Raw genomic sequence first — 12370 nt, 5'->3', positions numbered from 1 at the left:
TTTGTTGAATGTAAGTGTAGATGGGTGCATTTGTAATTGTTGGCACTATGTGTGTGAAATAGAAGATGGCAAAGCAGCTGATTGGTGGTAAATAATAGAACTTAAATATCACAGTGACAATTGAACCTCTATGGCTGAGCAAAATACTGATGAAAGAGGGATGCATTATGACCCCTGTGTGTGTGCGCGCTCACACATAAATATCCTTTAGTGTGTGTTTGTGTGGACTGTGTGAAAGTGTGTTAATGCAGCCAAAGTGTGCTCATATAAAAAGCTCCATGTGCTGCAGTCAGAGGTGTGTGTGTGTGTGTGTGTGTGTGTAGGTGCATGTGTGCATATGTGAGTTGGGGGGTGAATAATTGAAGTCTTTCATTTGTCTGGTAATCAGTTCGTTCTCGAGATATCCAGAGTTCATGAATGTTGAATAACCCATCACAATACAGTTGGCCTGAATTATGGAAAAACCTCCGGTGAGAATATTAACAAAGTCTAGGTGCGTGTGTGTATCTGTGTGGGTGTTTCTGTATGTATACATTTGTGTGTTTTTGTCTGGTTGTGAGGCCACAATGCCTGGATTGTGAAGGCAAGATCAGTCAGCTAAGCCAAAAATATATAGGTGTACTTGTAGGAAATCAGAACTGTATACATAGTTACTTACCTACTTACATTTATTCATATCCAGCTATTTTCTAAATACAAACTACAACTTTAAATGAGTAAATACAAACATTTGGTCTTAACTATTTTCTATATACAATACAATTCTGTCATTATAAAGTTACCTAACATGACCATGTTCCAAAATTTTCAGGCACTATGCAACATGGATTAAGACTTCCTTGACTGTGCCTATAAATAGTGAATTAAAATCATTATTTACCTTATAAAGCAGAAGAAGAAACTATCTCAGTCAACTGCCATTTTGTAGTATTGTGTGCATGGTACAGCCTATAGTATTTAAGTTAAGTTTTTTGCAATCTGAAGCAGAAATCTCATACCCCTGTTTTTAAACATGCTTTTCTTGGCATCAAGAGGCAAATGTGGGTCATTCAAGTGTAAAGTACTTCACTCATTTCAAAAACTTAAGATAAATACAAGTTGTAGCACACTTTTTTATAACTACCGCTTTTATGGTCAGCTTGTTGTGTCCTTCTCAATTTATAAAATGTAAAATTACATCATTCCTCCTCCTTTGTTGTTTCAGTTCCAAATGCACTCCAGCAAAAAACATAACTAACTTAAGGTAATTATATCCTGTGTGTCTTTCTCCGTTTCCACAGCTCAGCTCAACAGCAGCCAGCCTGTAAACTACAACATCCTGTTAAATCCAGGAAGTGACAGAGCCATAATGCATCGTGTTGGGCAAGGCCTGCACTTCACTGTGACAGGTCTAGAGCCATTCACCACCTACTATATCAGAGTGCAGGCCTGTCAAATTGGTAAATATTTGATTACACTTATTTCAGTTTGAAAGATTTACTATCCTTAATAAGACAATTAGTCGTAAAAAAAAAAACAAAGTTGCGAAAATAAATAAAAGCCACATACACTGTTAAATTGAGGACATGAATGAGTTCAGCATAGAGAAACTGCTGTAAATAGCAGCACTATTTGGGGTTGACATGCAGTACTCTGACATGCTTTGCCCTGTAACAAGCTCTATAATCATGAACATTGTCCTCTGTAAAGCTGCACACTGAAATGTTCATGCAGTGCAATGAGACATATAACCAATGTCTGCTTTATTATGTATACCCGTACTGGTAAAGCCCCCTTTTTCATCTGGAATTAGGTTGGTTAAAGCATTTAGATTTATTCTCTGTGGCCATTAAAGATGGTCAAACAAATTAAAATCCTGAGGATACTAAAGACACCTTGTTAGATGCTGATTCTGATCATTTTCATCAACTGCATCACATGATGTGAAGAGTGAGAAGACCTATGATGCAGTCTGTGGCTAAGCAGTCATCAAACAAAGATGTTTAACTGTAGCTAATGGCCTTTTTCCACTGACATAGCATAGCCTGCTTTAGCTTTAAAATATATTATTGAATTGATTTGTTAATGTAAAAGAAACAAATGCACTGAAGACACATTCCTTTAAATGTGTTTTGCCCCTTGGAGAAGGGTGTGGAGTAGGAGAGGGTGTGTATGTTCAGACTTTTGAGACTGCCCCAGAAGGTCTGCCGCCCCCACAGTAAAGGCAGCTGGAGCCAATGTCCTGGAGGTCCAATGGTCACCCCCCCAAAAACCCAACGGACTCATTACATCCTACCATATATACAGGTAACATACACAAAAAACGCATATACTGTATACATACACAAGTATAAAAATTCAAATGTACGTTGCATTTCCAGTACACTGAGACATATAAACAGTGCCTGCTTTATTATGTATACCAGTACTGGTAATATTTGCCTGTGGCATGGTGCATTATATCCCTTTTAAGTGTCCATCTAAACTATCTGAGTGATCATAACATTATTTAAAACAGACAAACTTAATTTATAAATTCCTGTTTTTTTTTTTGCACAAAACTGTGACTCTTACATGAGCTTATCAAAACAAAATCTTGAATTTGTTAGATTAGGCTACATTTTTTCAACTCTGGCTATCAACTCAGCTATTTGTATATTTGTGGCCCAGCTCTTAGCTTCTCATATTTTTCTTCCATTTACTTAACCTGTGAAATAAAAAAGGCATTTTACCCACAAAAATCCATTGAGCATCCAGTTCGTGTGTTTAATTTATATGTGACTCGCTTTTTGATTGTGAGAAAGTGGATGATAAAGTATAGACAAACAGATATAGAAACAACTACAACATACACAAAGCTGCTTTCACATTCTTCCGTACTCATACAAACTAATGTGTTCATGTGTTCACATTATCTACTCAGTCTATCACTGCAACACTAATGAACCAGAAGCAACACACATATATCACATGCACACATGCTGTACATACAGATATTAAACGTATTTACCTTTACATACAGAAAAGCATAGAAGTTTTGGTGACGTGTCTTCAGGCAAATGTCTGCTTACCAATGTACATACTTTGTGTGTGTGCGTGTGCAGCTGCGCGTGAGTATTAATGCATGCTGAAGGTCGTGGTCTGCTTGTTGACCAAAGAGTGTGTGATCTGTATGCAGGGTCAGACCAGACTAAGCCCTTTAAGTCCTCAGGAAACACACATTAGCATAGCACTTCACACACACAAACACACACACACCTGGTACGATCAGACTCAGGCAGACAGGGACTTGGATAAAATAGGAAAATCTCTCTCTCTCTCTCACACTCACACCTGAAACCCTACGTAATCACAGACAAAGAGGCTTACCAAGACATCAGTGTGCTTGCATCAGCCAGTGACTTACACATGATGTTTAAGACATGATGTTACATTTTTCATTTCAATTCCACACAAACTAAGTGTGCTTATTTTCAGTACACTAAAGTATACTAAAATATACTAAAACACTTTTAGATAACACACACAGAATACCTTTTTTCTTTGTTTCGAGCATAATTCAAGTATATTTTATATATTGCAAATACACAAAAAGTAAAACATAAATATACTTCCAGTACAGGTGCAAAAAGACCCTTACTTTGAAAATAGTGAACTATTTTGGTAGCCAAAGGTTGCATGAAAACATGAAAAATAATACTATTTATTATTCAAGCTATTTTAAGTGCAGCGTTTCATATTCTAAGTACAACTTAAGTGGTTTCAGTTTAACATAACTTTTAGTATATTAATTTTAAATAAATAAAAAGTATACTAAAATGTATGGAACATATTGGGCTATAAGGAATAAATGATGATGAATAGCTGATCCAGGTATTTATTCCATTATAGGCGTCCTGTAGGAATAGAAGAGGAGCTGCTAGTTTTCATCTGGTCCAGTGGGCCGCTTGAATTTTTTGATGCAAGCCCCGCCCTGCGACCCTTCAGCTACTTCCAGTACAGGGTTCGCGCCCACAACTCCAAAGGCTCAGTTCTGAGCCAATGGGCTTTAGCTCAGACCTTACAGGCAGAACCACAAGATATGACCCCTCCCACTGTCACACCCACCGGTGAGTTCACAGAGCCACATGAAAACTGGTATGGCTAAAATGTTCTTGTATTGAAATACTGTAACAGTCCCACACGCTGTGCACTTTGACAGGTGCATACTCAGCCCATCTGAAGTGGAGTGATCCGGGACAGCCCAACGGTCTCATTTCCCATTATAGACTGGTTTACAAGAAGCACCAACAGGACCCAACGCTCAACTCAACTGCTGTTACTGCTCTCACTGTGGAGGTAAATGCACACATACACATAGATGCACACACATGCGATGAATGCTGGATGATGGGAGCATGCATGCTTTGTGTTAGGACAGTCTCCTGCTTGATCACATGTTGTTTTCTGCTGCTATTTGTTGTATCTGATATAATTTGGGTAGAACTGCACACAGACATAAAGCAGTTTATGTACCGATAAGATTACTCACATATGCAAAAACTTGTGAACACAAACTGAAACATGTGCAAACATGCCTGTAAATGTACATGTATACAATTCCCAAGCACTAAAAAATAAATAAAAAGTATATGGTCTATATATATATAAACTTCGTCCTTCACCCTCCACGGGTGGTCTCATCCTTCGAGCTCGGGTCCTCTGCCAGAGGCCTGGGAGCTTGAGGGTTCTGCGCAGTATCTTTGCTGTTCCTAGTACTGCACTTTTCTGTATGTATATATATATATATATATATATATATATATATAATATACAGTATATGTACTGCATGTGTGTGTGTGTATTGTCATTTGTGATGCATGTGAAGAAATCTGGACTCTACCTGTGGTGGTGGTGCCATCTGTTTGCCAGTGAGGGGCCTGAAGAGACACACATACTCACTCACTGCTCATGGCCTGCTATTCTCCAGGGCCCTTCCCACAATTCTGTGCCATGCCTGATTTTACAACATAGGGAATAACTCTAAGCAAGCCCCCTCAAACCAAACACACAGACACATAAGCAGACAAAAACACACCTATGCACAGACTCACACACGTACTGTACATTCACAATATTGCACATATATACTATTGTTAACGGCTGTCATCTAGTCTAAATATGAGTTGGCAGCTAAGTAAGCAGGCTAAGTTCACCCAAATCTGTAATGGGATATTCGCCAACAGTGACTAGCATCCTCTCTGCACACCACCACATACCTGCTTGTGTGTGTGTGTGTGTGTGTGTGTGTGTGTGTGTGTGTGTGTGTGCGCATTATTATCTGAACCTCAGTCTTTTATGATTCTACTTGCATACAGTAGTTATCCATTTATAAAAAGGAGAGAGAGGAAGAAACAAAAACATGATCGAACAAGATAAATAGAGATTCAAAGAAGACATGCAGAATACACACACAGAAAATACATGGGCAAAAGACAGAGACAGATTGGCAGAACAAAGAACAATACAGTTAACAGAGAACAGAAAAGAGAGCCAGAAAGAGTGAGACTGAAAGAGAGCATGGATGGGGGGAGAAAAGACAAGTGAAGGAAGAGGGGGGGGCGAGACAGAGTGATAGATAGAAAAGGGAGAGAGGAGGTAGAAGTATAGATCTATATTCTGTCCATACAAGTGGCCTCTTCTCTCTCGGTGACCTTTGGCTTGTCACTCATAATTAATACAAGATGTAAATGGAGACCTTTCACCTTCTCATTGATATGGAACACTCTGTGTTTGTGTGTGTGCGTGTGTGAGTTTGTGTATGTGTGAGAGGCTCATTGACATGGCATAGACTTATTTTGGTGGCGGTCATTTGTCACACGGTTTCCTTCACCACATGCGCGCCGTTATTTAGGAATACACAAAGAAAGTAAAAATGCGAAAGTTTTGAGCAAACTTAAAAAGAATAGGTTATATAGGATTTTGTAACATTTGTGTCTTTACTTTGTGCTGGTTAGTGATACTGGATTGATGTTTGACACTTAAAAGGCAAATAAAGTGAGGTTTAAGAGATAGACAACAAGCAGTCAAAAGGATGACTATAATCTAGGAAGCGGGGAAAGGGACATTTTGAAAATGGGTATAAAGCACTATTAACAGTCATCAGTTTGGCATTCTTATTATTAGGGTCATTGCAAAACTTATGGGTTTGGTTCAGGTAAGAAAACCTATTTAAATTTAGAAAAACGCAAATAGCTTAAAATCCAGATCCACAACATATCCTTGCTCAATAGTATGTCATGCAGTTCACCCTATTTGTCTAGACAGAGATGGTAGATTTAAAAAAAGAATTAATATTGTTTTTATATATACAATTTGCTGTTTTTAGCAGCCTTTAATGAACACCACAAGTTTTCCACAAGCCCAAGACCATCACAAGTTAAACATCACATGCAACCATTATAAACAACAAAGTGAAACAGGACAGGGAGGACCTGTTTTTTGACAGCAGAGATTACAGCTAAAATGTTGCAGAGGTCACATTTAAAGAGAGAGAGTGGTGGATATCATGGATAAAGGAAAAAACTATAGCGCACGTGTAATGTACATGCTGGTTAAACTTCATGGGAGCTGTCGTTTTTTGCTACTGGGGCACCCCACTGTTATTTTTTTTAATGCTACCAAATGAATAGTTTAAAATTATTATACGAAGGGTTCAAATGTTAATGGGAAGTCCTAAAGTATATTTTCATTTATCGTAGAATATGTATTGTGAACATCAGGAACATCTTTCTTTTTTCAGAAGCCCTTAAAGGTTGGGTGTGCGATTCTAATCCAATACACGTCTTTTTGTCAAATTCAGCAAATATCTCCTCACAGCATGCTAGCTGTCCGTTCTGTTTGTGCACTGAAAAAGACCTTTGGTGTTTGTACACAGCCCTGACTCTGTAAATGGGAAATAAACAAAGTGACTTGGACCAAGTTGTCATGGTATTGGATTTCTCCAGAGTTGCATACCCCACCTTTAAGGAGAGATTGCGAGACGTTAACTCTTCGACTTGGGCTTTCTATTTTCCTTTTCTCTTGTATGCTTTATCCTCACTTCACATTACTTAGTTAACTTTTTTCTCTCCTTAATGTTCACTAATCCACCCATTCTTTTCTGCAAAATTTCTTAGTTTGTGGATGCATTGTTTGTGCATGTGTGTGTGTGTGTGTGTGTGTCTATGTCTATTTGGTATGTGTGTAGTTGTGTGTGTATTGATCTCAGGCTGGGCTGGGAACCCTGCTCTGTGCCAGCTTGGCTGATTAATGGGGTCGTCATGGCAATCGGACGGAATGAGGGTACGAAGCGCAGGCGGCCTGCCTCACTAGACCCCTATGCACCGCCTGGCACACACACACACACAAATTCACTCTCCATGCTTTACACCTTTCTGACAGTTAGTTACTCAAACAACCCTGTCAAGTTGCCTTTCTTGCATCGTGGTTCCCTTACTTCTCTTTTGCTTTATATTTAATTTAATTATTTTCTGTCCTCCCTCTTTTCTCCTCTGTTCTCTTAATTGTCTTCCTCTTGGTGTTCACTCTTTAATCTTTTTTTCTCTTTCTCCCACCTCATTCCATCCCTCCATGCAAGTCTTTTTTTTCACAGGGCAGTGAACACAGGGAGTGTTTGCATTTCCCTTCTCCTCTATCTCCATACACTGGAAATTCTAGCTACATAGGATAATTTTGCTCTCACCAAATTCTGGCTAAAATTTCACCTTCGTGCAGTCTCAGTCCTCACCACATGCCTCCCCACGATCCTGTTCTCTCTTCTGTCTTTCACCCTTTCTTTCTTTTTCCACATCCTTCACTAACTTCACATTTTTCTGCCTGGTCTCTCATTTTTTCCCTCCTCCTCAGTCCCTCCCTTCAATGGTCTCTGTCCTGTTTTCCTCTACACCCTCCCATTCCTCCGTCATTCCTCTCCCTACATCTCCTTCCACCCCACCCTTAATCTTCTCAGCTCTTCTTTTCCATCTGCCCTATTCCACCTTTAACGCTTCTCTACACCTTCTCAGTCTCCTATTTCTTCCCTTATTCCCTTTGAACCTCCTTTCCTTCCTCCAGTCACTCCTCTCTCCTTCCTTGCATTTGTCACTGATCTTTTCTCCCTTCATCCACTTTTTAAATCCTGCCTCCTGTATTTCCCTGCCTACCACCTCCCTCTTTCTCCTCCTTTACTCTTCTGTCCTTTCCTCCCTCCCTTGGCTCTTCCAGATGTTACACTGTGGCCCTTGGGATCACTGGTGAAGTTAGACCATGTGCATACTTATGTGTATGTGTGTGTGTGTGTGTGTGTGTGTGTTACTCTATGTGGATACATATGTCTGAATATGGTTGCATGTGTGCCTGTGTGCTTGCATAACATATTTTTGTTTGTTTGTGTGTGTACGTTCAACAATGTGTGTGTGTGTGTGTGTGTGTGTGTGTGTGTGTGTGTGTGCAGTATTAATACATCCCATTGATCAGAGCAGGACCCCTGACAGTCATCATCCCTAAGAACCATCTGGCCGACGCCTGACGCTCCCTCACCCAAACACAAGCTGACACCCTATTAATCTGCTACTGCCATGCATACGTACGTGTGTGTGTGTGTGTGTGTGTGTGTGTGTGTGTGTGTGCTGCACGCGCGCGCGCGTGTGTGTGTATGTGTTTCAGTGTTTGTGAATGAATGAGCGCGTGTGGAAGAGAGAGTGTGTAAAGTGTATATAAGAGGTTATGTGTATAGTATGCGTTAACATTTTTGCCGTGTCCATGTTTCTGTGTACGCGCATGTGTGTGTGTGCTCCAACTCCAAACCGTGCACACACATACGAATGTGTACACACACCACTCCGCCATCCGCCAACAACAGCCGGCGCTGAAGGGAGCTGAAGGGTGCTTGGAAATTAAGGTTATTACACAAATTGAGCCATATGGTCTAAATATTTCAGAGCTGAAATTTACTAGGCAATAAAAATGGCCCCTACCTCGGTAATGGTGTAAATTACAGCTTAACCACCAGCGCTAATGATGTCCTTCTGTACACCCCGTAACCAACCGTACATGAAGGACACATTGTTTAAAAAATACCCCAGGAAATGCAAGAGTGAGAGAGGGAGAGGGAGAGAGAGGAAAAAGGAAGAAGGGATGGGATAGTGGGGGAAGGATAAAGTGAAAGAGATAAGGGAAGAGGAGCGTGAGGAAAGAAGAGAGAGAGAGAGAGAGAGAGAGAGAGATAGATAGATAGATAGATAGATAGATAGATAGATAGATAGATAGAGCATGAGATGGAGAGAAGGAGTGTGATTAATATAGAGAACATAGAAAGAGAGAGAGAGCTAGCAGCATGTTTACAATCTGTTAGTTTACCATTAAGAGCCCGTCAGAGAGTGCGGGACTGCGAGGGCCAGGCAGCGAACTGTGTCTCAAAGCCAGCATGAGGTTTCAGTATGTGTGTGTGTGTGTGTCACCTGCACAGTCAGAATGTGTGTATTTAGGCATGCGCAGTTGGCAGACATATATAAGTATGGACATGTTATCAGAATATGTGGTGTATACTTAGACATGAATGGTCTGCAGCTGTGTTGAATGATTAGATAGGGACAAACAAGTAATAGTGTTATACACATGGTGTAAACACAGTATGAATACAGATGCAGTTTACTACTTAAGCATTTCATACTGTATGTTGGCATGTGTTTCAGACTGACACGGGTTTGCATGGATATGCACAGTATGGATGTCATCAAAGAGGATACAGTTTTACCTGCTCATATGCCAGGCAAAGATGTGAGCATCACCGAAAGGACTGAGAATAGTTTAGAAGGTCATTGTCATGGTTCACATGCAACTGAACATTACAGCTAAATTTCAAAAGTATCACATTGTTGAAAATAAGCTAGCTCTGTTGATAATAAGTTAGCTCTGCTTTCACTCGATGAAGTGGGTGGAAATCCCATTCTATGCCCAGTATTTGATTGCTCACTGGGAAAATGTATGTGTCCTGCCAAGCACAGGTCATTGTCTGAACAATTCCAAACATGCCAGACTGCACCACCTCTAAGAAAAGGTGGAACACTTTAAAGAAATAGTTCAACATTTTGGGAAATATACTTAATTCACTTTCTTGCTGAGAGTTAGATGAGAAACTCAATACCAGTATGAAGCTACAGCCAGCATCCAGTTAGCCTAGCTTAGCATAAAGACTAGAAGCAGGGGGAAACAGCTAACCTGGCTCAGACCAAAAGTCACAAACTCCACCTACCAGCACCGTCAAAGTACACAAATTAACACAATATAAATCCTTTGTTGACAAGTTGTGGTTTTACAGGGGGTTATGCGCCGGACTATTTCTTGGATGGGGGCAATCACTTCCTTGAGGCTCCTCTGGTTGCCTGGCAACCTCACACTGGGAACTAGACTCTCAGGAGGAAAGCAAAAAAACATTTCCCAAAATGTTGAATTATTCCTTTAAGATTTATCTCCAATACAGGTCTCAGGGAGACACAAAAAACTGATGAAGCTAGTAGTTAGTGAAAGACTGAAGACTGAAGCAAGATGTGTAGCCATTATCTCCCAGAATATCGAAATTGTGCTGTTATGTTAAAACTAAAATAAACATTGTTAGCTCATTTTCCAACATTGACATGTGGTCAACCTATTCAACGTATCATCATTTGTTAATGTTCCCCCGAAAAACTTGCAGCGTTTCTGTACAGTTTTTACTTGTGTTTTCTATGTATTTACAGCACATGTCTGTATTTCACCTAGGTGTTGTCAAAGTGGTGAAGATGTTTTTCTCATTTGCTGGTCTTTTGTCTTTTTTTTTTGTTTCATTAAGTTGCAGTTCATTGAGCGCTCTCAGCCACCCTAGTTTTCACATAATTGTGAAAAGCAAAATGCCCCCCACTTATTGCCGTCATGGCTATAGTAATGTATTTATCCTCAAGAGGATATACTATAATGGAAAGATAGAAAAGAAAATATTCAGGTGACATCATGGATTTCAGGGGTGGTCAAAGGAATAGGAATGATAAGGCTTTGCCCTTGCTCTCAGTGACACCCTTTAACAAATGAAGGAGACAAATGAGTGGAGGCAAGAGTGAAATGCAGAGCTGAGTGCGCAGAGGGTGAGGAGAGACAGATGAGGGGGTTGAGAGGACACAGGTGAAGAGAGGAAGGAAGCATTAGAGGAGAGACTAAGGAGACTCAGATGCAAAGTTCATTAGGCCCTCGGCCTATCAGACCCCTTAGTTAGAGGTCTCCAACTATGATTGGAGGGCTCTCAGCATTCTGCATAAACAGCCAAATAATCAGGCTGCAACAGTTCCTCTTCTCCTCACTGCAATCTTTCTCTCCATCTCCTCATCTTTTTCACAACTCCTCCCTCTGTCACTCCATACTGCTTAGTCCTCCCTCCATCAGTACATTTCCATCTGGGTTTTCTCTAACTCTGTCACAAATTACAGTTTTTATGTTATTCTCATCCATCATCTTTGCCCCCCTCCATTCCCTCTTCTTCTGTCTCCCTCTCACTCTTTCAAGTGATTTTTTTAAAGTGTTTATGTTCTCCTACTTCCTCTTCCTCCTCCTCTCTTCATGCTCCCTCTCTCTCTCTCTCTCACACTCTCTTTCTCTCAGTAATGACAGGTTGTGTATTATTGTGTGTCTGTCTGTGAAGAGGCCACACCATCCAGTGTAGTGCTCTCCACTTGTCTTAATGGGTGTTTAGTGCTGCAACTACGATATGATGGTCATCACTTTAGAGGAATGCTGAGTGTGAGTGCTTTTAAGAGAGAGGAAAAAAAGCAGTTTGTGATGACTTGAGTCCATTCAACTCGGGAGGAAAGCATGTGGATGCGTAAGAGTGTGTGCACGTGTGTGTGAAAACTTGTAACTGAATCCTTGTCAAGTGTTTGTTTTGGAAGTGGGCTGTACTTTTGACTAGAGTCTGGAGGAGGCGTTCCTGCCAGCATCTCTGTCTGATGCTGTCTCACAGCCTGGACATGAATGCAGAGTCTTTGTTTTGTTTTTTTGGTCGTCTGCATTATGTTCATTGATTGGGTGGGTGTAAGAGGTTTAAAGATGACGGGGATGCCAAAGAAGGAGGCTAAAGTATGTGTAAGGTGTTTATCTGTGTCTGCGTTTTGGATGAACAACCCTCAAACAAGTGGAATATCACTCTTAGTCACATCTAATATACAGAACATTACCTCTGATTTGTTCTGATAATGTTTTTGTTTCTCTTTCATACATGTGAACCTTAAGTTATGGGTTTATGCAGTACTCTTTATTGGCCTCCATTATAAGGCCAGTCCAAACAGTTACATGAAAAATCTTAAATTCACTGCCCCAAAAGTGACTAAAATTCAGCTTAGTTTTA

The 12370-nt window shown here is 40.3% G+C and overlaps 1 protein-coding gene across 1 annotated transcript in view; it reads left to right on the top strand.

Moving 5' to 3' along the window:
* The window catches only part of ush2a (Usher syndrome 2A (autosomal recessive, mild)), a 222921-nt gene that overhangs the window by 187289 nt on the left and 23262 nt on the right, over nucleotides 1-12370 (top strand). The window contains 5 exon segments of the mRNA XM_044199324.1: nucleotides 1281-1439; nucleotides 2125-2193; nucleotides 2196-2286; nucleotides 3871-4088; nucleotides 4181-4317. Of these exon segments, the coding sequence (XP_044055259.1) occupies nucleotides 1281-1439; nucleotides 2125-2193; nucleotides 2196-2286; nucleotides 3871-4088; nucleotides 4181-4317 (674 nt within the window).

The sequence above is a fragment of the Siniperca chuatsi genome, linkage group LG1 (genome assembly GCF_020085105.1).
Source record: "Siniperca chuatsi isolate FFG_IHB_CAS linkage group LG1, ASM2008510v1, whole genome shotgun sequence".
NCBI classification, from domain to species: Eukaryota; Metazoa; Chordata; class Actinopteri; order Centrarchiformes; family Sinipercidae; genus Siniperca; species Siniperca chuatsi.
The sequence above is the reverse complement of the archived record's forward strand: the minus strand, read 5'-3'. Positions and strand labels throughout refer to the sequence as shown.